Genomic DNA, 27,500 nt, shown 5'->3' with positions numbered 1-27,500 from the left:
ACAGGAGCAGGTAGTTCTCACTACTCTCTCTCCCACTTTCCCCTGGTCTCTCTCTCTCTCTCTCTCTCTCTCTCTCTCTCTCTCTCCCTCCCTCTCCCTCGCTCGCTCTCTGCCCAACCACTTCTCAATGTCTGTCTTTCTTTCCTTCCTTCCTTCCTTCCTTCCTTCTTTCCTTCCCTCACACCCTCTTTAATTTTGTTTACTTTATTACCCTCTTCTTTTTAACTCAGTACTTTGAACACATTTGTCACAAATCGTCTCTTAACCCTCTATTGGTTTGTCGTAACGTGCATGGGTGAAATGTGCCAGTAAAGTGTTATTTCTTAGTAGGAATTTAGAATAATATTAGATTTAAGAGATGTTTTATACCATGTTAATTTGAATATTTTATCCCAGTTTTGTCATGCTCTCTCGCCCACATTTATGCTGTGCACTGGGAAAAATGTTATTATGACTTGTACTAACAAATGTGAGTGGATGTGTGAATTAAACGTTATATTAAACACGGAAGTCCTCTATATCTTATAAATCGACTCCTATTAGAACAAGCCTGGCATTAGATTTGCAGCACAAATCAGGCCAATGAGCCATATTGTACAAATCAGCAAATTAGCAGAGGCCATGAAGTGTGTTAATGTCTGGAAAGGAATAAGGACGCAAACTATCCACACAGGCGACACTTTTATTATCAGCAGCCATCCTAATGGCTATGAGTCAATTATCAGCAGGGAGTTCACTCAGAGTTTTCACAGCACACTCTCAGACCTTCCTGTGTTAAATGAAGAGATAGACCATATATCTTGGATTGATGCATTTGGTCATAGTACACTAATAATACATTAACAATGTTGAATTATTTTCCAATAAATGGTATCCATCTATATTTTTATGTCTACAGATGATTGTGAAGGTGCTCTCCACTTCATTGGCTCTATAGATATGCAAGATAAAGGAACAGTGATAAAATATATTTTCCGATGTTTGTTCATATTTGAAAGGTAGGGTATTCTCAGAAATGGAGAATAAAATTGGTGAGAGAGACAGGGATTTGAGAGATGCAGAGAAGGAGTGTGTGAGAGTGAAAGAGAGGGTAGAGCCTGCAGAGAGCTAGAATGTCATCAAGCCATCACGATACAACACAGTAATTAACTGTTGACACTCGTGAGGAAGCCAGCACAAATTAATCCTGACACATTTGCAGACGACCGATATCTTACAGTGAACACTTTGTAATTATATTTGAAAATGAAAATTAAATGACACTTAAATCTAGGTTGTCATGCTCAATGAAGCGAGCGTGTAGTTAGATGAACTGCTAGGACGGGGGCTAGATTGTTGGACGGCTGCTTGTCACCGGGGTGGGGAGTGGGGGGGTCAGACAGACTCCCTGCACCAGACAGTCACACATTTGGAACATTTGTTTTTATGTATTTGTCATGTCATTGAAGAAGGCCTGTACAGTATAGTCCAGTACAGTACAGTATGTAGTATACAAGTTCGGAATATGCAGTACATGTCCAAACAAACAAGAAATATACAAATTCAGTTCTTTGTTAATAATGTCCTGCCTCTGTGTACATTACATTTCCATTGCTAACAGCTGTGTCCTGACTTAGGCGCTTGACTGAGGCATGTTGAGGCATGTTTGTACATTATAACTGACTATAACTGACTAATGTACTGTAATGTGGACATTACAGTGCATTACTTTGCCATACATACTCTAATATCACAAAAAGGCATTGGTTTATTCACTTATTGTATGTACATAATTGACCATATTCACACAGTGGCCATTTTGCTTTTACATCATTCTCGGATTCCGCCGAGTATGATGTCAGAGCAACATGGCTGCTTTGTGAGTATGCTCAATTACTCAATAAATCCTCAGTGTTCATTTAACACTAGGGCTGTCCACACCAAGCACTATAACTATCTATATCATTCACCACTGTCATCATTATAGCTGTGATGTGGACTGCCATCCACTTGAGTTAAAACGATTTTTAAAACAATATATTTATAGTTATAGTGCTTGCAGTGAGGATGGCCCTTGAGAATTGCACTGTGTGGGAATGCTTACACCGCTCTGTGCAGTGTGAGTACCGTAGGTTAAAACCTTTTGTGTTTGTCTCTGATTCTCCGGCAGATCGCAAGACAACAGCAACAGCTTCTGCAACAGCAGCACAAAATCAACCTTCTCCAGCAACAGATTCAGGTCGGTGAATTGTTTTTGCTGTTGTTCCTCTGAAATTCAACAACTCACACTCTCTCACCGCTCACCGGGGTCGTCAGAACACAGTGAAAAGTGATAATGACTCACAGGGCCCCAGGCTACATGGGGGCCCACAGTACTAATGTCATCATCAGTGGTGTCAGGAGCCGAGTATGTTATCTTTTGATGGGGCCCAGAATTCACTGACACTCATGGTGTCATTGTGCGCCATGCAGGTAGTCTATGCCATCCTTATACCCAAACGCATATTTACTATATATCACCAGCATGAACAATATCAATGTAATCTTAAGGGAGAAAGACCTTTCTTCTCATCTCTCCCTTATTTCTTTCTTTCTGTGTTATTCTGTGTGGTATTTTTTTTTAAACTTCTACTACTTTTTTTGTCACTCTCTCTTACACTCATCATTTACATCAAATGTTAATTGGCTGCTGGTAATTGGGAGGGCTTTAAAATATGGAGGAGAATAATTAGCACATCTTAATGAACAAAGATGAAAAAAGGGGAAAGTAACAACAGCTAATGAGTCCTGTTGATGGAGAGGAGCCTGGAGGTGGGGGACATGAAAGAGGCTGGTAAATGCCTCTGAAACCAGCCTGTCCCACATGACACACGTGGCACACTCTCATACGGAACAGGGGCCAGCCAAAACTTATTGCCATTATTGCAGGTCCATTTGGTTACTTTTGTACACAGTGTTAAAGTAACACTAGACAATACTTGGTGTACAGTATGTGTGTGTATTGTAATATTTGTTTTCTAGTCAGAATATTTTTTCCTTTTTACCTTTTTGTGATGTTCAAATATTTCAGAGGCCAGTCCAGTTTTTTTTGATTCTCACTTCAGTTTCTGAAGCTTGGTTCTGTGATATGGACTAAACATTCTCTTAAAAAAGCGGGGTTCTCAGTCTAAAGTATGTATTGTAGAATATAAGATAATAAAGGTTTAAGGAGGAATTGAAGGATTCACATGAGACACATGAATAGCAAGCTTTACATGAAAAAATGCTGTTAGTATACTGTATATGTATATGTTGTGTGTTTGTGTGTCTGTGTGCGTGCATGCGTGTGTATGAATGTGTGTGTGTGTGTGTGTGTGTGTGTGTGTGTGTGTGTGTGTGTGTGTGTGTGTGTGTGTGTGTGTGTGTGTGTGTGTGTGTGTGTGTGTGCGTGTGCGCGCGTGCGTGTGTGTTTGTGTTGTGTGGTACAGTACAAAGTGGTGAGGTGAAGGACCACCCAGGCAGTGTGTTGGACATTGCAAGGTTGCAGTGCGGGTGCCAGGGCTGGTCATCACTTGTGGTCAAGGCTGTGGGCCTCACTGTCTTAGGGAAGCCAAGGTTATCCCACAGTGTGTTCCTGATGTCAAGCACATCCTTCTTTTCTTTCTCTCCCACACGTTACTTGTCCTACTTACATCCAACTCCCCCATCTCCTCCTCTCAATTCACCACCATACAGCTCCTAGAATCAACTGAACTCTGTGGGTGGTGGGGAGGAGTAGGGAGTTCAAAATGTTGTACAGGTTCAAAAAGTCGAAATAATGTGAAGCGTTCAAAGTAACATCGCTGACAACTCTCCTGGATCACTGCTGTTGGCCGTCTTGAGATGCCCCAAACGTTGTCCAGGCCATCACTGCTATCACACTGATAGTTTTAAGTAATGTCAGTGTCTACACCAAAAACGTTATTGGTGTGTTTTGATGAACAACAGAAACACTGACAGCCAATCAAAATCCATCCAAATATACAGAGATTCACGTTCAGCATGTAACGTTCAACATGTCAATCACATTCATGCTTACCGTCTCATTGTTGAGAGACACTTTTTATCTGGTTTCTTTAATAATTAATTTATTGCTGGGTTCTCTGTTGTTCCTTTACATCATAGCCCACCGGAAGCTCAATGCACTGGCACTGTGATGTGCCGAGCTGAGGCAAACCCGTTCGATTTAGCCAGCATTAAGCATAACACTGGGATTTACTGCTGGAACTTAAAAAAAGAGAAATGCTCCTTTCAAGGGCTCTCGCTAAAAGAAAGACCTCGCTGTCGACATGTGCTCGAGAGGCCGCTGAGCCGGACCTTTTTCTTTAACAGTGGCCAGTCTGTCACAGAAATGACTCCACATCACACTCCACTAAAGAGCACGACACTCTCTAGAATACATTCTGAGATGAAGTACCTTATGTACTAGTGAGGGCCTAGTATCATTCATATCTTGTGGAGGGCTCTTTACTTGTGCTCATTGAGCGCGCGCAACTCTTAATGCAGCTCTCTTTAAGGGGTCCATACCCTCATCTCACAGTTGAAACCAAATGATACCTGGAAATGCCCCTTGATGTGTAGTTTTGAGAGGGAGGGGACTCAGTGGGTAGAGTTCGCATGGGAATGTACTTCTAAATTATGCACAGATCCATTTCAAACACTTGAACAGAGATAGAAGTAAAAATCAGCTGAAATCTCCCTTGAAAAAACAACAACACCACATCCATTAAATTAAACAAAAGAGCCTCGTGTTATGACCATCTGCCCCGCTGCCCGTTAGCCTCTGACATCACTCTGACATCACTCAGCACACAGGATGCTATTAGTAGGACACATACCATGGATTACTCCGATGATTGTTGCGCTGTACAATCCTGAATGTTAATTTAACACAAAGGGGATTCAAATTGTACCCCCTCTGAGTTACAAATCGATAAGAGGATTTTACAGTGCACACTTCATTTTGATCATGTTCTACATTGTCTATTCCAAGTATTGTCTAGTCCTTATTTCAGGAAAAAAAAATCTCTCTTCCTGACCTAGTTCCTTCAAACAGCCAATGAGGTGTTAGCAATCACTCCAAGTTTGAAGAGGCAAAGTGATAGGAAGAGAGGCAGGGGCAAGTCAATAAAGTATCTTTTTTTTTGGCACTCACTGTTTTTATTACTGTCGTCTGTAAAGAAGAAGAAGAAAAAGAAGAAAAAAAGCCCGGCCCCTTTAATATATAACAGCTTTGACTTAATTAGTACTGTAAACAAGCTTCCAGCTTTGTATGTCACAGACTTTTAGCAAAGTGGTAAAGCAGCGTTGGGGGATTGAGTTACCCTGCTGTTAGTGTGCAGAACAGCTGGCTTTACTGGGGTTCCTACTGGCCTTCAAAGACCTTCTGGTTTGGCTCCAGGGTACGAGCCACCCCTTATAGACATCCCATATTGATGATGTAACTGATCACATCAGTGGCCACTGTTAACAGGACTGTCAGAGTCCAAACAATAAAACCACGGGGACTGTAACTGGAGAGTCTTGTTGGCACGCTATATGTGTACTTTTAAGGTGTTTTTTTTCTTTCTTTCGTTCTTGTTTTTTTTAGCATAATGGTTGTTGGGAATAGCAAGGAAGTGTGTAGTTATAGAGGTTTAGTTAGAGAGGTTTGTAACAAGGCAACAAACAGTTTTTTAATTAAGTCTCCCTTTTCAGTCACCCTTCTCTCTTTTCATCCTTTCTCATCAGAGAGAGAGAGAGAGAGAGAGAGAGAGAGAGAGAGAGAGAGAGATTGAGTCTTTGTCCTTCGGGATTACAATGTCACTTGTTTTAAGATAACAGATGTTTTGATTACAGCATTCGGGGCTTATCAAAAGTTAAAGCTCAAGGCTATATGAGGCATTTCCTCTGCTTGTGTTGCTTCAGTCAGTTAAGTTTTGGGGGGAAATCATACCAGCATTAATTCAATCCTAGGAGATTAACTCTCAATTCAGCTGAGGAATTCTTAACCTCTTATATGGGAGTTGCAGTATGATAGGCCTGTGAAAAATAAAACAATTAACATAGAATGGGTTTGATAGGTAATAAGTAATTCATCTTTCAGTATAGGACACTTTATTTTTATATATTAGCACTGATGTATGGCTCTCATTTTGTTCATCAATCAGTAATGGAGTCCTCAGGACTCTCCTAGACTATCACAGCCACTTTCCCCTACATCTTTTCAGCATTACAACATTACGGATCACCTGTAGTCTTCCTTCCTGTAGGCCAGCTGGCTGACAATTACATGGGAATTAAAAGCAGGGTTTCACATGTTAAGCAGTCGATAAAACACGTTTTTAAAAGATGGGTAGGTAGACTAAAACAAACATGTTGCTAAAACAACAACTCGGTCAAGACCTGACTATTTTCGCTGTTCTCTGATGGGGTGCAGAGCAGCCCCTCCTGCCCTCAGAAGCCTCTCATAGAGATCAAGGCTGGGTGGAAATTCTTGCATTTGCACGAGGCTTTTGAGCCAAAGTGCATCCCTCGCACGGGGATGGTACCAGTTGATACATTCCTGAAGGATGGCTCTGGCACGACACGAGCCATGGTTTGACACACACACACACACACACACACACACACACACACACACACACACACACACACACACACACACTCGCACGCACGCACGCACGCACGCACGCACGCGCGCGCGCACGCACGCACGCACGCACGCACGCACACACACGCGCACACACACACACACACACACACACACACACACACACACACACACACACACACACACACACACACACACACACACACACACACACACACACACACACACACACACACACACACACACACACACACACACACACACACACACATCAAGAGAATAAATATTGGCTGAAAGGTCAGGCTGAACTTTATCTTCACACAGCGGTCGGAGAAAGGAGCTCCCCAGATGAAACAAGGAGGCTTTTAATCAGAATCCTTTTGTTGGGTATAGATTTAAATGTTTGTAACAGGTGGATGCTGATACAATGTCAACGTATTATTTACTGTTAGCCAAGGCAGACATTTCGAATGGCTGTTGCTCTAACCTTAAAAAATAAAAATGTACAGATACAATAATGAAGAGAAAGACAATGCCAGGCCAGCTGCTATAGTGGTATTAGGTTGATCTGGTTGGCACACGACACGTAGCTTCCTATTGACTGTAAACAATAAATATGATGATTCAATAGTTAAAACCATCAGATCCAGGTTGAAAGTGAATTAAGCCAATTTCCTTTGTGTGTGAATGCACAATTGTGTCTTCATGCACATGCTGTAGGTGTGGGTCACTTAAAAGAGAACCAGAGAAAGGGTTAAAAGGGAAAAGGCCACTATTTTATTGCCAGTGCAAACTTCAAAGTAAAGGTGTTTGTCCCATGTGGCTTTAACGGTGTGGAGTTAACAGTGAGGGACATGTATGGGTTAAATAATATTAAGTGACCACAGTGCACAGATGAAAAATACTATTTAAATATCCCACTCCTCAGCGCTACTTGATTTTTTAGAAATATTGACACATTTTGAACATTTGCCCAAAATAGAGACACCAGGGTTGGGGTTGTTAATGTTGTTAACAATTGCGATATTATCAAACATATCAGATAGTATTCATTACCCAAAAAGAAATGCATGTATTTAATTCAGTTTGACCAAAAGCAAGGATACACCATTTCCCCACTGGCGATAAAAATGAATGATCAGAATGGGGATATCAAAAGCAGAGACATGGACCCCCATCCCCCCCAGCAAATCGAACCAGGGATTTGACAGACAAAGAAAAAAACAGAATGACAGATTCTGTCAACGGGCACTTCACTCCATTTTTACACTTTCAGAGTTAAATTGAAACTCAGAATTCTGCTCTGTAGCCTGCATTGGGCCACCGTAAAGCATCGATCACCAACACATCTAAAATGTTATTTTTCTTTTTTTATGGCAAGAGTTAGTACACACAATGGCATGCTCTGTTGAAATGACCTCTCTCGTCTCTTCCTACAGTATTTGGTGCCAGATAAAATATTGCTCTAGTTGTACGAAAAGATATCAAGTAGGATATACTGTCTAATATTTGACAAAACTTTGCTTCTGTTATCTTACTGGTACTGCATACAGTTCATGCCCATTTACAGTATGCTGAAAAGCCTTGCTGTGTTGTCTTCATGGACAGAGAATAATTGTTAAGTGAGAGGGGAAAAAAAGGAAAGGTATGAGCCCATTGTAACAGCTTGTTGTTAATGATTCATGGACTCACGGTTCAAGTGGCCATTCTTGTTTAGACTGTAAATGCCAGTCTTCCTTATGTCCTGTAGTTTATAGCCACCGTAATATGTCAGACACAATATCTAACGTTCACTTGCTACACACAGATGCAGTAATTATTTTTGTGCACCAACATACAGTATTGTGCTGCAAGTAGGCTATAATATGCGTTTGTCTTTGGCATCCAAATGAGCAGCAATTTAATCCAGTGATTTTGTTTTGTTGCCAATTTAGCGAGGCATGGCACACAAAGCTACCACATAATGGTAAATAATTTAACATAAACTTTAAATAAACACAAGGCTCTCTGGTAATTGCACTAAGATAATGATGCTAATTTGTGTATTCTCGGTTGCTTTTGTTGTCTCCATGGCACAACATTATTTCCTCAGCGTGAGACTCTTATTAATGCACTGGCAGAAAAGGCAAAAAATAGACATTGTTAGAGAAAATGTGTAAGTTCCCCAATTAACACTGCTAGAACATAACTGCATGATAATAAGAGGATAATAGAGTACGGAATGATAGTGTGTGTGTGTGTGTGTGTGTGTGTGTGTGTGTGTGTGTGTGTGTGTGTGTGTGTGTGTGTGTGTGTGTGTGGGGGTGTGTGTACACACGCCTCGGTGTGAGTGCTCTGCTTTTCCCTTGTGTTGGTCTGCTAGTAGGATTATGGGACGGCATTAACAACCTAGTCAGATGGGCTTGGCTCCCGCCCAGGCAGACGCAGTCCAACTGGTTCATCCTCCATTTAAGGAGACTGTTAGCTGATGAAGATGTGCACATGCGAGACTGAAGATAAAAGAAAGCGGTGACCCGTCTCATTAGCCCCTGTGATTTAATATATTGACACTTGGATACAAATAATTCCATTTAGTGGCCTCTGATGGTGGGGAGGGAGGGATCAATTTAATTAGTTATGAAATGTGACTTCTTGTCAGGAACCAGAGGAAATGCTGACGTTAAATAAAGTCATGTGCAATTTAAACAATAAAGCTATCGGGCCCCTGTTAAAACTTAATGATCCACAAAAAAGGCTTAATAGATACAACCTCAGCAATGGCGCTGATAGTTTGGAAATTAAGCTAAGTGGATGAACGGCTGGTACGGTAATGTCGCTGGCCTGTTAAAACAAATTCACGCTTTAGGAATATAAACAGTGGGAATTGTCCGGGTGGTTTGGGTCTGTGGGTTTTGTCAGATTATGTCTTCAGTGCATGGTTAGAGGAGACCTGTAACTGCGTCTTTCCCCCGGGTGAAATGCACCATCCGTTTACCTAACGCGCGCTGTGTAGATTTAGGTTAGTATACACAGACAGGCTTGTTGAATCACTTTTCACTCAGCGCTGCAAGCTTCTCTCAATGCTTTTTTTGTATGTATGTATGTATTCTGAGAACAATAAAATGTACAATTACCTACATGTCTGTCCTAACCTAATAGTAGCAAACAACAACAACAAAGAAAAGATTAGATTCAATATTAAAATATTTTATTTGTCCATGTTCTGTATGTACAAGGTATAATACAAGTACGGTACTAAATTATTAAAAGGTAATAGTGTAGATCATTGAAGTAAACCTAATAAGTGTGTAAAAAAACTGCATACAAATATATAGACATTAGTGTAATTAATAGACTAGCATATAGTAATACAATAAAACATGGGTGAGAACATTATGCTGAGGGCGTACAATGTCTGTTCCAGTGAGGAAAGAATGGAGAGAAATATATATATATATATCCATTGCTGTTGTTAATTTAGATCCATTGTTGTTGTTAAATTAGCAGCATGGCTCAATTGCCTTTCTATTTATACACCCCGGCAGTTTAACCCATTAAGACCGGGAAAGCATCTATCATTTTAGATGCCCTCCCCCCCCCCATCTCAAAATGTTTTGTTCCAGGGACCCCCCCAGAAGCAAAGATTTGAGTTACAAATGTTCGCTTTATAAATATATATACATTCAAAGATTTGCACAACTTTTCACAATTAAAAAAAATAGCAGATCTAGTGCCGCGCTATGAGCTTGTATATCTGCTATTTTTGAATAGCACAAATACATAAAAAAATGACACTGACGCGGACCCGGTCCCGGTCTTAATGGGTTAAATAGACATTATGAGCAGGCTCCTTCTGAGAGAGGCTGCTACAGTACATGAACAACTGTAACGTGTGATGTCACACCTGAGTGTCTACTTTAAATGAGTTACCTGAGGGGGTTCTAAACAAGCCCTGGGACTAAGTAATGTATTCCATAAACCTGCAGCCTCCGAGCCAGTTCTCACCACTGATAACAGTAATCAAACACATCCTTGTAGTGCATGTTCATCAGACATCAGAGAAATTGCACTCGCTTTCTGATAATCTGATCAGCTTGATAACTGAACATGAGTACTTTACACAAATGTCACTGATACCAACATGAGCCAAATGGAATCTATGATGAATAAAGCATGTCCCTCTTCCTTCTGAATATCATTACAAAGCACCTGTTCAGAGCTCTATCGGCCTCCACAAGCCTTCCTGGGATGAAGGCAGAGGGCTTACACTTAACATCCATTGTACACCGACCCTCGAAAAGGAAAATATCAGTTGACGGAGAACACATCCTCCAGTGTGATGTTGACTTAGTTTCCTCTCCCTCCCTGCGCAGCCTGTGTTTTCCCTGCTAATGTTGAGCAAACTGTTTTGTCTTTGCGTTGGCTTTGCGCAGCCATCGTCCTCCGCAGTGGGCACGCTCACAGGGCGAAGGAGCTGCATTAATGGGATCTACTGTGTGCGGGCAGCCGGCAGGGAGAAAGGGGGCCCGTGTTTTCTTAGGGCTGGGGTGGCAAAGCAAAGCATTCAGCCCATGGCCGACGCAAAAAAGACCCTTTTTGTTTTCGGGCGGAGGAGAGTCCAAGCATTCCCCAAACGGAACACAATGAATGGGCCATTCTGTGCTGCATGGTTTTTCATAGACACTAAATTGTAGATTTTTTTTTTGTTTCTTTTTCCTTTTTTTCATAATTATTCCTGCCCGCCGTCGGGCGTGCACATGACATTCGAGCGTATTTTAAAGTCTCAACACACTCGTGTCTGTAATAAAGTGGCCCCTCATAACAATCCTGCTTTCTGCTGAGAATGGGCTCTGTTGTTCTCTGTGGCCCCAGCAGCTGGGAGCCACCAGTGAAGACAGAGCTGCAGTCTATCAGCTCAGGACAGGAAAGAGGGGAAGTCCAGCCGGACAATACCATTATTAGATTAGGGGTGGTCTTCTGTCTCACTATCAGACACACTGCATTCTCTCATTAGCTTCCTCTAGACTCCCCACATAGCCTTAAAAATAGAGGCACTCTTGTGACTAAATGTTGCAGAATGCATATAAATTACAGCGTAGGCTCACAAGTGAATTATGTAAATATTCATTCAATATTCAATCATTTCTCATTTGTATTATATTTAATCAAAAACACAGTATAAATAAACAGTCAACAAGAGAAGAAGAAGAAAGACACTGCATTTGTTTCATTCACAGCCTAAGAAGAAGGACTGTGCTGGCTCTACAATGTTGAACGTTTGATATTCCATGGCGGTTACACCCGTAGAATTCCCAATGCTTCACATGCTTAAATCCCTCCATTTACCCCTTCCCCCTAACCAGTTCACGTTGGATGGCTGCAGCAGGCGATCCGACTAGCCCGTGTCAAAAGTTCTTTAGATCCCCACTCACCCCCCTGGAATGAGGGTCCGAGGCATTTCACTTATTCCCATTTCCATAGAGCAAGGATGTATATGTGGGCTAACGATGGCGGCCCCAGACTCACTGGTGGGTTTGTTTATGTCTGTTCTCTTCTGTCCCGTCATTACACATGCTGTTTGAGGGAGTCCCCGTGGATTTGGCCAGTTTACTGCAAACCTTTTTTAATTTTATGGTGAGCCCATGCCAGATTATTCCTTCTTTTTTCATGCCCTCCATCCCCCCATCCTAAACAAAATACAGTAGAGAGCCCACATTCTTTAACCACACTGTTCTGTCTGTGTGTCTGTGTCTGTGTGTGTGTGTGTGTGTGTGTGTGTGTGTGTGTGTGTGTGTGTGTGTGTGTGTGTGTGTGTGTGTGTGTGTGTGTGTGTGTGTGTGCGAGCGCGCGTACGTGCGCGCGTGTGTGCGTGCGTGCGTGCGTGCGTGCGTGCGTGCGTTTGTGCGCTTACACTGGATGACGGGGGTGGGGTGGGGGGGGCTGCCCTGCTTTTAGACTGCAGCCGACTTAATATAGACATATTGAAATGGCCGTTTTCCAAGGGAGCTTGTTTTACTGTGTAAGTAATTAGTGGAACAAGAAGTCATCTATTGGTTATTCCCTCTAGATGGCCTGACCTCACCCAAGTGTCTTGTTTTCCTCCACCTTACGTCAAACGCCACAGGCAGGACTGAAACGCAGGCATGCCACAGAGTGTATTGTTCACGTATGAGAACAGCTACAGTGAACACGTTAAGAGACGAATAATGCAGCCCTTTGCCTCCAGATGTTAATCTATTACTTGAGAAGGGGGTAGGACTCTTTAGTAGAGGGAAGGAAGTGAAGGGAAAGGTTGTGTAGGTATGGTCAGGACAAGGACCCTTTGTTGCCGACCTGAACCTCTCTAGCGAATTGTGCCCCTGCTTTATTGTGCTCACTTCCAGAGCAGACAAGCAGGAGACAATGTGCTTCATTCAAGTGAGGATATGAAGACCTGACTTTCATTGCACACAGAATGCTGGAAGATCAAAGTCCATCACAAATCTATCGATCTATTTTTGTGATTGCGGTCACAGACCAAACTCATGGTAAAATTTGTGATCAAGGTGTTACGTGTGTGTGTGTGTGTGTGTGTGTGTGTGTCCGTGCACACACACACACACGCACGTGCACATGCAGGTGTGTGCACGTGCTGGGATTTGGCAGATTTGGCAGAGACAGTGAGCTGCAGAAGGTGCACTTGTGTATTCGCACAAAAACAAATTATAGTGTAATGAGTAAAGTTGTTGTGTCTGCTTTGTAGTGTTTCTGTGTAACTGTGTGAATTATAGTCTAATGAGTAAAGTTGTTATGTCTCCTTTGTAGTGTGTCTGTGTAACTGTCTGCTGTTTTTAGTTAACTGTATCATTGCAGGGTTCATAATTGAAGTGGCCACCCATGCATAATGGACATGTGACTACACGATAAATGAACTGTAAAGTTGGGGGGAAGGCTAATTCATACTTTTTCCAAAGTTGTTACTCAAAATCATGTTTTTGTCACGTTGCATTGAGACACTTTTTAGCCTTAACCACTTCAGCCCTGTTACATTAAAAAATAACAGATGCAGATGTCCAATCTCACAATGCGTCACACAAGTTGTGAGCTTGTCAATTGAGATGTTCGGCACGTTTTAGGAAATCTTTTTTGAATTTTTGAAAATGTTTTGAACATTTTCTCCTATAATAATGACATGCCCAAAAGCAGTGTGCGGGTGCCTCAGTAAATCCTACGATAGGTTCATGATTTCTTTTATAAGTAGCGCAGTGGATTCAGGAACCTACTGTAAGTGGTTGGATAAAGTTTAGTGCTCTCTGTCTCTCAGGGAGCTGTGAGCGTAGCGTACACACACACACACACACACACACACACACACACACACACACACACACACACACACACACACACACACACACACACACACACACACACACACACACACACACACACACACACACAGTGGTGGGTGTTGAGCTCTCCCTGCTGTCTGGTGTCAGTTCTACTGCAGCGTGTGCTGCTGTTGGGATGGAGCCAGCGCTGCTGCCAGCTTCCTCCAGATCACTTTACCGTCAAATGGATCACCAGTGGTGGAACAAGTACAGCACTCAGATTTATTTTTTTGTAAAATTAGCAATACCATATTATAGAAATACTCTGTTACAAGCAAAGGACCTGTATTTAAGTACAATGTTAAAGTACAAAAGTACTGGCATCAATACATAAAGTACTAAAAGTACTTATTATGCAGAACGTCCCATTTCAAACATTTGTGAAATTTTTTTTTTTTTAACGAATAGCAGATCTACATCCCAACATATTGTGAGCTTGTAAAAAGTACAACATAGTAGTGGAGACTGGAGAGTAAAGTAAAAGTACCTCAACATTGTACTTAAGTACAGTACTTGAGTAAATGTACTTAGTTACCACTGCAAAGGTGATATCCACTCCTCACTGTGGAGAGAAGGAGCGACTGATGTGTGAACCAGTAACAGCTGGAGCCCATATCTTCCCCGGGTGGATGTGGCACCACCTCCTATGGATGATGTGAAAAGATCTGTGGCTCTGACGACGTCACAAGTGTAAATGTATTTTGAATATTTTATGAAGAGTTTTGGTGATTGGGGGGATGACTTTTTTTTTTTATTCTTCTCGCCTAATGTGAAGATGATTGTTGGTGATTATGCTGTTATATTTAAGTAGTAAAGAGCACAGTAAACCACATTCGAAGAAGAAACTAAATCATCGCTATGGGCAAGCTAAAAGGGCTTTAGTCTTTTTTGCCGTTCACCTGCAAGTTAATACAGATTTCTGCACCCAATAACAACTTAAAATATAATGAGGAAGAAGGTCTTTAGTTTCATCCTTTCTTGTATTGTTAGAAATACGGGTGTTACATTTAATCACTTAAACTAATGTTTAGTTGACTGGGGTCCCCCAGGGCTCTATACTCTGTCTGCTCCTTTTTTCCCACTACTACACCAAATCTCCCCAGAATAGGGACGCTAGGGTTCATATGGTTAAAACCAACTCTACTGGTCAATGCAAACAATGCCACTGAGCACAGTGTAGCGTATGGGTGTGTACTGTGGTAGTGGGGGCTCAGAGCCCTTTGGTGACTCTGTAACAGACAGTGTGGAACATGCGTGTTGACGAGGACTCTAGTGGATCCTCTAATGCAAAGGTTCTCAAATTGGGGTCCGGGGACCCTCCACGAGTCCTTGAGGGGGTTCCCCTATAAAGTGAGTTAATATACTATCAAAATCAGTTTAAACACTTTTAACCCTACTGTATGTTGGCTATTTGAAAATAGGCGATCTATCAGCTCACAATGCGACACGTTGTGAGCTTATAGATCTGCTATAGGAATACAAAAAAAAACATTAATCTTGTATTGTCCCTCACACTCATTTTTTTCAGATTTTTGCTCTAATACCCTGTATATCTCCATTTGCAGTGTTATGGAGCCACGTGTTTGAAGTGGGTTTTGTACAGTATAGATAGATGTATGTACAGTATGTACTGGACTGCAAATGAGTCCTATTTTTTATTATGCACACTTACAGTGCAGTACTATAGCCCCAGCTAAGCAAATTGATCAAAGAATGTGGTAGAAAGCAAAGAAATATTCTAAAATATTCCAGCCATTTACGGGCAGGAGCCCCATCTTCAGATGTTGAGTCAACAACTGTATTACGGTAGTTGTACATAATTAGATCTACAGAGACATGATATATATATTACTCTTACATGATGAAGCCATTGCTGTGATTTATTTTCCAAAATGTTCCAGCTTGGCTGGACAGACACGGGGAATACGTAGGCCTATCATTTCACCAGAATTGAAACATAATGATTTTTCTTTAATGATAAAGTGTAATTGTATTCATATCTTTTTTTTTAAATCTGTGAGTCCCTCCCTTGTACACAGATTGATACTGCACCCACACCTCACAAGAACTGTGATTTTTTTTAAATATCGTAGATTGATATAAATAAGCAAGAAAACAGACCTTTGTAGACTGAAGCATAGCAGAGAGACAGTATTTTGAAAGATTAAAGGCAGACCTTAATAGTTCTGTACTACACCATCAGATTATCATCATTAGCATTCCACTTGCAGTGTGTAGGTTGGTTCTATTTCTCATACACATTGAAAACTCAATTTATAACTGGGAATACACAGAATGTGTTACCAAATGCACCCTTTTTGTTACTTTTGTACACTCGCCACACATTGTCATGCAACAAATAGCAAAAATAGCCTATCTACAAGCATGTCGCAATGTGACGTGTTGTGAGCTATTTATTCTATTTATCTATTTTTTAATTTCTTTTGAAACATTGTAAAAAACTTTGACATTTAAAAAAAAAGTGCCTATAATGACATGCTCACGCCAGGGTTAATGTGGTAAAAATAACACTGAGCATTTGTACAGTGTATAACAGCGTCTCCTTGAGAGGGAAACAGATTGCGCGCTGGCCTGCTACAGCCTTCATCAGGTCATCTGAATTGATGATACATGTTGCAACGTGGCTGAGCTTCCCCCCTGGAAACCTCTGTTGGTGCGTGTGCTGGCAGCGCCCGTCTGACTGATCACTACAGATGCTCCTCTTCAAGTATTCTGAGTCCGATCCTCACCACTGGGTCTGCAGGGACAAACAATAGCACCTGTTCCTCATAAGACACCCCATTCATGTATCTTTAATGAAGCCCGCGGGCAGATGGTGCGAGATGGCATTATCCAGTACTTAGCGGTCGCTAAGACAAAGGGACGGCGGTGCCAGGGAAACAATGCTGCCGTATTTATGAGGAGAGGGGACGGCACGGCCCTTCGCACCCCCCCCCCACATCTGCTCCACTTCATTCTCAGGCTCCTCAAGATCATCTTGGCAATAGAAATATTCTGGGCACTGGGCCCACACATAGATGAACTTGAGGCTAACTCTTATAGGGGGGTAGTCACAAAGGGTGGTGTGGAACACACAGGTGCACACATGCACGCACGCACACTTACACACCAATATTTTATATATAAAAAAATATAATATAATGTAATATTAAAGAAAATTTGTAGCCATTCGTAGCCACAGCCATTCGTACCCAATGCACTTATTTCCTTGTCTTGCAAATCTTCACTACATATCGTAGTATATTAGATACATTAATAGTAAGTCTTTTTAATAATAGGCCGAGTAATACTTTTTACCTTGTACACTTTGCATGTAAGGAGAGGAATATTAAGAACAGCAGATAGATTGTATTCATGCCTGTGTACATGTTATATAATTCATTGCAGATATTTGATTCATTGTAATTAGACTGTTTTATTGACAAGTACGTGATGATAAAAGGGTAAAAAGAAAAAGAGGTGACAACCTCTGAATGTTAAAATAGATTCCTTGATAATGTTTGCCAATAGTGTAATTAAATGCTAAATGAAAGCAAATGAAATGATTTGAATGATATAAGAAGAGAAACCTCACATTAGTTCCCCTCTTGAAACCACTGTTTACCTTTATGAGGCTTAATTTGTTTTCTGGTTTAAAGAGGTTGAAAGATATTGATAGATAAGAAACGATATTTAAAGGTTTAAAGATATTGAAATAAAGAAATAAAAGACAAACACCTTTTCAAAAATAGCTAAAATAACAGACGCAGTTTTGATGCAAGCACACAATGCGTCAGTCACATTGCGATGAATTGAGAGCTTGTAGAACGGTTATTTTTGTTATTTGTCATACGGCAAAGTATTATAGGGCTTAAGTGGTTAAAAGTCTATTCACTTCCTAAAGATAGAAGCCAGGAGAAGAATGGGAATTCATCAGTGGTGAAAATGATTTGCTTATCTTCACTAAATGAAGAAGTCCATCACTAGTAAACAGTAAACAGAGTTAGAAATGGCATTGGAAGTCATTTTCAAAACAGACTGATTATAACTTTTAGAACAGTATAATTAAGAAACAATATTTTCAAAGAAAATGTTGATGATTACCACTGCTTTAATATTTTGAAACTTAAAAAACTTTAATATTTCATTTTTCCTTTTTTTAAATGATCAGTACTTTCTTGCTGTTGGAAAATAAGCCTCTTGAAGGCATTGGGGGCTTCATGGAGGGTAAGTGCAGTGCTTTCAGCAACAGACTTCATCTGGTTTTATAGTCCAAATGCACAGACACAGAGAAAAGCTGTGCTCCCCAGTGTATCACTCCGCCTGTCACTGGCTGTACCTCATGTTGTGACATTAATTATCGTGTTTTTCCATATGTTCTATACATGCAAGGCCCAAATCCATCTTCCATCCACTCAGCCTGGAAACCTGGAACACAATATCCTATATCCTTATCCTATCCTATAAAAAGGATTTTTTTATTTAAGGTCATTTCTCGAAGTCTCCAAGGCCATTTACCGTTCTGTGGACACAGCACTTTTTTTTTACAGAAACACATTCAAAAGAATTACATACTTTTCCATTCTTCTATAATGTACTTTCTACTCTTGCACTTCTGTAAAAGCTCGGTAGACACAAAATGGCTCTATTTATTTAGTTTTTAGTCTAGCTCTGCACCTCTGGACAGATCAATAAAGTGGTTTTAAGTAGGTCTAGCTTGCGAGGTTTGAGAGAAACTGGGCCTGACAACGCCAGTCAAGGGCAAACAGGGGGAGCAGCGCTGTGGAGATCATAAGCAGACCTCAGCTAACATGGGGGAAAAGTCGTTGCTCTGAGCAGGTTGATTTCATGCCCCAATGCAGCGGCAGTAATTGCACCCAGACCCATTTTATTGCAAGTTGATTTTAAAGAGGAATGAATGGAGAAACATTCTGTAAAGTGTTTATTTTGGGGGGTGACCTTTATTAACCTATTTTCCAGGCAGGTTCCCCTGAGGTGGCCTGGCTCAGTGCTAGATTAACCCTCGCAGCCCCGCGCTAGCTAGGCTGCTCCCCATCATAGAGCGCCAGGAAGCAGAGGGTGACAGTAAGATTGGACCTTGCAACCCCCCCCCCACACACACACACACACACACACACACACACACACACACACACACACACACACACACACACACACACACACACACACACACACACAGACGCACACACTCACTATACTTCTGACACCCCCTCCTGACTCTGTCTCACACACAAACACAAACACACTAACACACATGCATTTGCTAGTTAGTCTTAATATCCCCAATAGATAACATTGCAGGTGGGATGGTGAAGGTTAATACTATGTGAGAGAGAGAGAGAGAGAGAGAGAGAGAGAGAGAGAGAGAGAGAGAGAGAGAGAGAGAGAGAGAGAGAGAGAGAGAGAGAGAGAGAGAGAGAGAGAGAGAGAGAGAGAGAGAGAGAGACCTCAGACATTAAAATGAAATATCACAAGTAGCAAGCACTTTTAGGCCTGCCTCCCTTTTATTCCCCAGCTGAAAACAGTTGTAGTAAATTACTGAATTGCAATGCACAGGCTTTTATCGTCTGTATAAATGTTCATCCAAGATTATGGGACAAAATGCTATATATCTGAGCTGCAGTCTTCCCCTTGTCTGTTATGTTAATGTGTGTACAGGCTTCTGCGTGTGTGTGTGTGTGTGTTCGTGTGTGTGTGTTCGTGTGTGTGTGTGTGTGTGTGTGTGTGTGTGTGTGTGTGTGTGTGTGTGTGTGTGTGTGTGTGTGTGTGTGTGTGTGTGTGTGTGTGTGTGTGTGTGTGTGTCTGTGCGCGTGCGCGTGCGTGTGTGTGTGTGTGTATGTGCGCGCGCCTGCGCGTACAGTATGTGCGCATTGGACCGGGCATCTGTGAAAAGCGTTAGATATCTCTCTGGTTGACATGCTGTATCCACTGCTGCAGTGGCGTTGTTTGTGTGTTCTCATACTGCTGTCAGTCATCATCAGTCTTACTCTGTTCGGCGCGTCACCTCTCTACAGAGCGCTTAACGTTACACGCGGCCTCCTCCTCCGCCTCCTCCTCCCCGCAATCCTGCGTGTCATTCCCCCTCTGACTGATAGTGGAACAATGGGCGTGTGTCGGGGGCCCTTTGATGTGCCGAGGTGAAATTGTGGCTTGGATTAAGAGCAGCCGCGTCGGCTCGGCCAGGTATTGTGTGAGCGCACGAGGGCCGTCATTGCCGGAGAGCCCCCTGTCAGCACGCATTAAGACGAGCTGTGATCTGGTCCCCCCCCCCCCCCTCTACCCCTGCCCACCCACCCACCCACTGCGTGGGCTCTGTGGCTCCGTGTCTCAGTGTCTGTGCTCGGGCCATTCTCTGATCTCCCTCTCCCTCTCTGTTCAGCAGGTCCAGGGTCACATGCCTCCGCTCATGATCCCCATTTTTCCACACGACCAACGCAGTCTGGCAGCAGCGGCCGCCGCCCAGCAAGGCTTTCTCTTCCCGCCGGGAATGTCTTACAAGCCAGGTATGACCCCTTCTCCCTCCCCCCTCCCCCTTTCTCTGCTCGCTGTGTCTCTACCCATTATAAAGTGAATTTATACCTCATCGACCCACCACGTTGATATATTCTCAACTGAAAAACAAAATGTGTTGATGTTTTTGTTGTACGACATGGTCGGTCAACAAAGTATAAATCAGCCTTTAACCACAAAAACAGCTAATATAGCCGATCTACAACCTCACACTGTGAGCTGTTAGATCTGGTATTTCTGTTACTTTTTGGAAAATAATAATAATAGTAATAATAATAATTTGAGAATTTAAAAAAATGTTTGCCTACTGCCTAAATGTTTGCCTATTTTGCCTATTTTGCAGTGTGACATACCCAAAATAGGGACACCAGGTTGAAAGTTGTTAATTAAAATTTGTATTATATGAATGTTTAATCATATGAAGGGGGGTGGGGGTTACGTGAATTACTGTATGTAATGCTGCAGGATTCATTATTGGTAGCATCATGCAGAGGCTCAGCCTTTTCCTTGGAATTGAGCCTGAGCCTTGGGAATTGCTCAAGTCCAAGTTCATGTGGAACAATAGATATGGGAGGAATGTAAACATATCTTCAACATGAAAGTGTTTTGCAGCAGGAGTGTTCCGGCTGTAATCATTGCTAGTGAGAGAGATGCGGTGTCATAGTAAAAACCCCAAGCCCCCCACATGGAACACTTCCTAGAATGCATAAAAACAGCAAGGATAATTGCCGTTTTTGCTGTCAATTCCTCTCCCCTGTATTTTGTATTTTGTCTTTTATATTTAAATGATCACATAACAGTGGGATTAGATGTTGAAATAAATCATGGAAAGAATGTCACAAGGAAGGATAGTTGCACTGTGCCTGTGGGGATGATGTAAGCGACACACTTCTGGGGAAGGTGTAAATGCTGCTGCTGTTGCCTGTAACAGCATGCCTCTCTCCTTTCTGCTTTTGACACAAAGAGCGACGCTCCATTATGCAAGTCCAAACAAAACAAACAAACAAACACAAACAAGACATGTCTGTTGCAACACATCAGCTGAGCCACTGTAAATACCAGGCAGGCAATACCATTTGACTCATCCTCTCTTCATTGTAACGATATAAGCCCTGTTTCATACTTGGTCCTAGGATGGTGTCGTGCGAAAATAGCAAGTGTTCACTTATTCACTTAACGTCTTTCTCCTTGTAGACTGCATCTCTCCCACTGTGCTGTCCCACCCACACAGTAGTGATCATCCAGATAAATATCAAACGTGTTTGAAAAAGATCGGGCGCCCTCGATCGCCTATGAGCAAAACGGGAGGCTTAAGATTGGATCGTTGAACCCCTCACAATAGACAATAATCAATAATCTTATTTGATATTCGCACCCAATCAAGCCCCCCCCCCCCCCCCCCCCCCCCCGATTGTCAGGAGGGGTGTTCCCAGCCCAAATATCCCTGCTTATCTTATAGTGTGAGCCCACCTTATTGGAAATTAGAAATGCACCACCATAGGCTACTGTAATTAAAAATTCAAAGAAATCCATGGCCTGGATTGCTCTGGCCTCTACTCTGGCCTGGCCTGGCCCTGGACTTTGATTCAAACTGAGTAGAAATTGCACACGTAATGAGTTTTATCATTCTTGCTTCCATTGGACATTGAAGAGTTGAACAGCGGATAGAAAGAGAGCAAGGGGCTGGCATAGCGGTCCGGGCACCTGGGCTCAATATAGCCCTACAGGGCGTCGCGGGTTCAAATCCCGATCCCGACTGCCTTTGCAGCGTGTCACTCCCCATCTCTCTCTCTCTACTGTCCTATCAATAAAGGCATAAAAAGACCAAAATAAATCTTTAGAAAAAGAAAGAGAGCAAGGGAGTAAGATGATCCTGTTATGAAAAGCAGCACTAGAACATAGGAGGGTGAATGCTGGGAAGGCAGCAGGTGAGTTGCAGGACATTAAAGGGTGTGGTAGTGCAGTTAATGAATTAACTATAAAACCACAGGATGAAAAAGGAAAGTCAGCTCTTTTGGAATTATGGAGCCATGACAGCATAAACAAAGTGCCTGAGGGGGGAGTCTTTTGCCAGTGTGTTTCTCCCATAGGTTTGACACGGAAAAAATGTTTTAGTTCAAATAACAGGAGCTATTATGAAGTCATGGCTAGGGGTCGCCATGTGCATGCTTCCTGCATAATTCATGAGTCTGAGAAGAAAATAAGAGAGGGGCCTCAAAATGGCTCTTCTAGTCCAGGGGTTCCCAAACATTTCCAATGCCAAGGACCCCCAAATATCTGTAGTCTCTGGCTGCAGCCCTTCTATTGCAAATTGAAAAGAAAGAAGGAAAAAATTAAGAAGCAATATGTTGCGTAATTTTAATTGAAATGAGAAGGTATACTTTCCTGTCCAATTGGCCCCTTGTGCCCCCCCTGGGGTCCATGGCCTCCACGTTGAAAACCACTGTTCTAGTAAAAAAAAAGGGAAACAAGTTGTTATTTCAGTTCCGCCGACACAATATATCCAGATAACGCAATGTTCTCACCACCTGCAGGGTGGGTATGGATGCCGTCGCGTCCTTCTCGCCGCAAAACAAGTGGCCAAGCGTTCACTTCCAAGCTAAGGCACACTAATCTGATGTCATCATTATGAGACGACTCCCAGGGGCCACTGCCGCTTATGACCCCGACCCTGCGGTGCTGACATAGCAACAGAGTCACTCTAGCGCCATAGTGATAAGTCATCACCCCATGCACTGGCTGTGCTCAATGGCCCGGTGTTGCACGGTGGAGAGGCACACCCGTAGACACACCAAGTCATCCTTTAAACAAATAGACGTGGGCACAACTTCCCTGTCCCCCTGCTCTGTTTAAACGGACGTGCTGGCGTTCAGTCTGATGTGCCACTAATGGGCCCCGGCGTAGAATGACTCTGTGGTCATGATGATGAGGCCCGGTCTGCCTCATAGACATCCTGCTGCAGGGACTGCTTACTGATTCCGTGGTTCTACGGCAACGCCATAGTTCACTGACTCGCCAAAGTCCTTCTGCGTGTGTGTAGGGATATGCAAAAATGTATGGGGGCTTTTTGTTCTCTCTCAAGTTCATGAAAAAGATTATTCTGCTGTTTGGGAAAATGTTTTTCACAGCAAGATATTTCATACTGAAGTAATGAAATATTTTTGACCACTTTCAATCTGGTGTCCCTTATTATGGTTGAAAATGTGCACAAAAAAAGGAAAGAAATCAAATAATATTTCCAAAATTGCAGATCTACAAGCTCACAACATTTTCACATGACACCATCGTATGACTACGTGTAAAATAGGGCTTAAGTGGTTAAGAAGTCCTAGCTACAGTATATCTTAAAAAGGGAGCATGCATTGATTAGATTGGTGGTTTCCCTCAGTGCTGGATACCTAGGCTCCTTCTCCAGGCTCAAAGCAACTTTAACGGTCCTTACGCACACAAGATTTACATAATGACCACATGGTTTTACGTATCTGTACTCTTTATCACAACTCATAATAAAAAAAGCCTAATATGCCAGCCCCCCGCAGGCCTGTGACGGTTAATTCATGCCACCTCATGAGCCAGGAAATATGGCCCGTTGAGACCCAGCCATGGTGTCACCTGCATTTATAGCCCAGGGGGGGTCGGGCATGGGAGCAGTTATGTCCCACATAGCGGGCACCGTTTCAAACCAGATGCCCTTTCACCAGTGAGGCTAACCCGGCACAGTGCCCAGGGTACTGGAGACTGGTGGGGCCTTCACGGTGCCATCAGACTGTGTCCTCAAGACCCCTTACCCCCCAGGCAGTGGTGGTGTACTCACTTAACACATGACCCTTCAAGGTTTCACATGACACCCAAAGCCGTCCAACTAATTCGTTTTTTTCCTGCCCATCGTACGTCACAGAGAGTGGACAAAGTGAGACAGAGAGAGAGATACAGAGAGAGAGACAGACAGACAGACAGACAGACAGACAGACAGACAGACAGACAGACAGACAGACAGAGAGGAGGGAGAGAGAATGAGAGGAGAAACTGATAGTGTAAAAAGGACGAGGAAATAACCACCCTCATAGCAGCCCCTCCCATTCCACCCAGTACAATTTGAAATCACTTCTCCTGTGTGATTTTATTCGCCCCTGCCCCTAAATGGGGATTGAATTTCCATGGCCTGTATCACAATGTGCTGCGCTGTACGAGATTGCAAAGTGAGGCGAGCAAGGGAGGGCAAAGTGAAAGAGAAGGTATATACATTTACCTTCATGTCTGTGGCTTAATGGCTCCATATGTTTGTGAGGAGAAGTGACAGGCAGAAGTGGGGTCTGAACTAAGGCCAATCCCCCCCCCCCACCCCCCTCTCTCTATACACATGCTTCAATCCAACCTCCCCCTTGCGAGTGCTGTGCTGGCCCGTCTCACTGGGGCTGTTCTGTCTGTCTCAACACACTAGGTTGAGTGTGCGAAAGCTTCTGGTGCTCAGTTACACACTCAGCACCCCTCTGGATATCAATCATACAGACACGTTTTTTTATTTTTTTTATACATCCCTGTCCGTCAAACGCGCTGATTGCTGATGGCAGGCCAACAGCACAGAAACGCTAATAAAATAGAGCTGCTATTTAGAGAGCAATTCTCTTGCGCTAGATCACTGTGATATGTGAGATAAGAATGTGTTGTGTTTTTTTCCCTTTCTTTTTTCCCCCCTGTGTTTTTGTAACTGCACGCTTGTTCTAACCAGTTCCCCTACAAGTGTTCTCACCCTGCTGCCAAAGCTATCAGTGTGAAACAAACAATGTGGTGTCAGACAATAGCAAGACAAGTCTACATCTGTATGATGAGCTTGAGAGAACACGCTGCTTCCTCTGGATAAATGCTAAAACCTGGAAAGATATTCAAAACACATTTAGCAGACGCTTACAGTACATACACGTACACACACACACACACACACACACACACACACACACACACACACACACACACACACACACACACACACACACACACACACACACACACACACACACACACTAGTAATTAGGTGTGCACATACACACAGACACACACACACGCGCGGACGTACACACACACATGCACACATAGACAAAAGTTTACACATACTGTACACACACACACGCACGCACGCACGCACGCACGCACGCACGCACGCACGCACGCACACACGCACGCACGCTTGCACACCCCTGTGTTAATTCAACTGTGAGAGTTTGAAAATGGACCCAAATGGACCCGCGAGGGTCAGTTTTCCACTCTCAAGTGAAATGAATACTGAGGATTTGGCTGTGCCTTGGGTACAGGGCAGGTGAATGAAGAAGGGCATGGTGCACGTTCCTCAGTAATCCCTCTCCAGTCAGACCAGCTGAGCCTTTTGTTGATGCAGATGTTTGGGCTCCAAGCCGAGGGCTCCATGCAACGTGCCACATCACTGCCGCAGAGCAACACATCCCGGGCTATACTGTAGGAGCCGTGTTGGCACTTGCCTGGCCGCCATGGGCCGCTCATTGTCTCAACCTGTATTCATTGTTCTCTCTCTTTCTCTCTCTCTCTCTCTCTCTCTCTCTCTCTCTCTCTCCCTCTCGCTGACAGGTGATAACTACCCAGTGCAGTTCATTCCATCCACAATGGCAGCTGCAGCAGCGTCAGGACTCAGCCCCCTCCAGCTTCAGGTATGTGCTACGACAAAGAATGGTCGGGACGCCCGCCAAGCCCAGGGCACAAAGAGTGGCTAAGCAGCTGTATGCTAAGTAATGAGCTGCACACTAAATAATCCTGGAACCCCCAGCTCACAGAAGCTTATCACCTTACATATGTAATTTAGCCTGTTTTATAGAGGATTTAGCCCCCCCCCGCCCAGCTCTGCCAGACAGAGGAGTGTGGATGATAATAGTTATTAGAGGGAATGAGAATCATTCCAGTTGCCTTAATCTCATCATAGTGACTGGATCATGAGACAATTCACTGTGTACGGTATAGTGTGTACAGTACATTCCTTGCATATTATACAAGGAATGATGTTCTAATTGCTTTGCTCTAATTGCTAATGTTCAGTCCACTCTACACCAGTGTTTTTCCATGTAGCCTGTTGTTTCATCTCTTTGAAAAACAGATAAAGAAGGAATGGACAGGGGTGAAAAACTACGTAATCTGGGACACTTCCATTTCATATTTAAAGGTGTGCGATGCGTACTGTAAGAATCTGAGGGGGGGTTGACTCAGTACGTGTTGAACCAGAGAAAATGCTGGGATAGGCTCCAAGCCCTGCAGGCTCCTCCAGGAGGATTCTCACACAACATTTACAGAGGCTGAACCCAGGTCAGGGGCTAACCCCGGGCCATATTGTTTAATATAGATAATTATCTGCGTTCAATCCTCAAAGTCATTACGATTATAATTGCCGCCATTATCAAGGCCTCTCTAAACCCGAGCATGCTCTTTGTTTCCAAATTGATGATATGTATTCCCCTGGTTACTTTCTCTGACTTCTATTTACATAACAAACACACAAGTGGCAAGGGGAAGCAGAATCCTCTTAACAGCCACGCTAATGCTATTACCGCTAACATTACTGCCTGCCTGCTTTGGAAATTAGCCAGTGAGATGACGACGTCATTTGAAACTGTCTTATGAATCAAAGTCTAAAACACATCTATATTTGAAAATGGCGGATCGATCACAAGTTTGACTATAGATATTAGTGCTGTTCGTTTTAACCAAAAGTGATACCAAATAAAAACTGAAAAAAGCATGCATATAGGGCATCACTCACTGGCTGCTTTGTCATCTATAGTGATTTAAATTGTTCAAATCGATTAGATGTTATGTTCACTGACACTCCAGTACCAAGCTGCATGAGAGAGGTGGAAGCGGAGGGGAAAGTCTCTTCTCGCTGATACATGTGCACAATTTGTCCTTCAGAGCTTATCACTATCAGCGTTAATGAGCCTTGGCAAGTTCTAACAATGCTTGCAGCTGCATCTGGAGAGCTGCGCTTTATCACACAGCCATGGGAAGGACTATCAGAG

General features: G+C 43.0%; 1 protein-coding gene across 11 annotated transcripts in view; it reads left to right on the top strand.

Moving 5' to 3' along the window:
• sox6 (SRY-box transcription factor 6) overlaps window positions 1-27,500 on the top strand; it is a 175,420-nt gene that overhangs the window by 105,180 nt on the left and 42,740 nt on the right. For 8 of the 11 annotated variants that reach the window (XM_084063620.1, XM_084063621.1, XM_084063624.1 and 5 more), the window contains 4 exons: window positions 1-10; window positions 2,150-2,218; window positions 20,336-20,459; window positions 26,065-26,144. The exon at window positions 1-10 is cut by the window's left edge and continues 163 nt beyond it. In XM_084063620.1, coding sequence (XP_083919746.1) covers window positions 1-10; window positions 2,150-2,218; window positions 20,336-20,459; window positions 26,065-26,144 — 283 coding nt within the window. The remainder of the gene's footprint in view (window positions 11-2,149; window positions 2,219-20,335; window positions 20,460-26,064; window positions 26,145-27,500) is intronic. The other 3 variants (XM_084063616.1, XM_084063623.1, XM_084063618.1) reach the window with 1 other exon arrangement.

Source organism: Gymnoscopelus microlampas, assembly GCF_963454915.1.
Source record: "Gymnoscopelus microlampas genome assembly, chromosome: 1".
In the NCBI taxonomy this organism is placed as follows: domain Eukaryota; kingdom Metazoa; phylum Chordata; class Actinopteri; order Myctophiformes; family Myctophidae; genus Gymnoscopelus; species Gymnoscopelus microlampas.
This window is presented reverse-complemented; position numbering and strand designations above follow the sequence as displayed.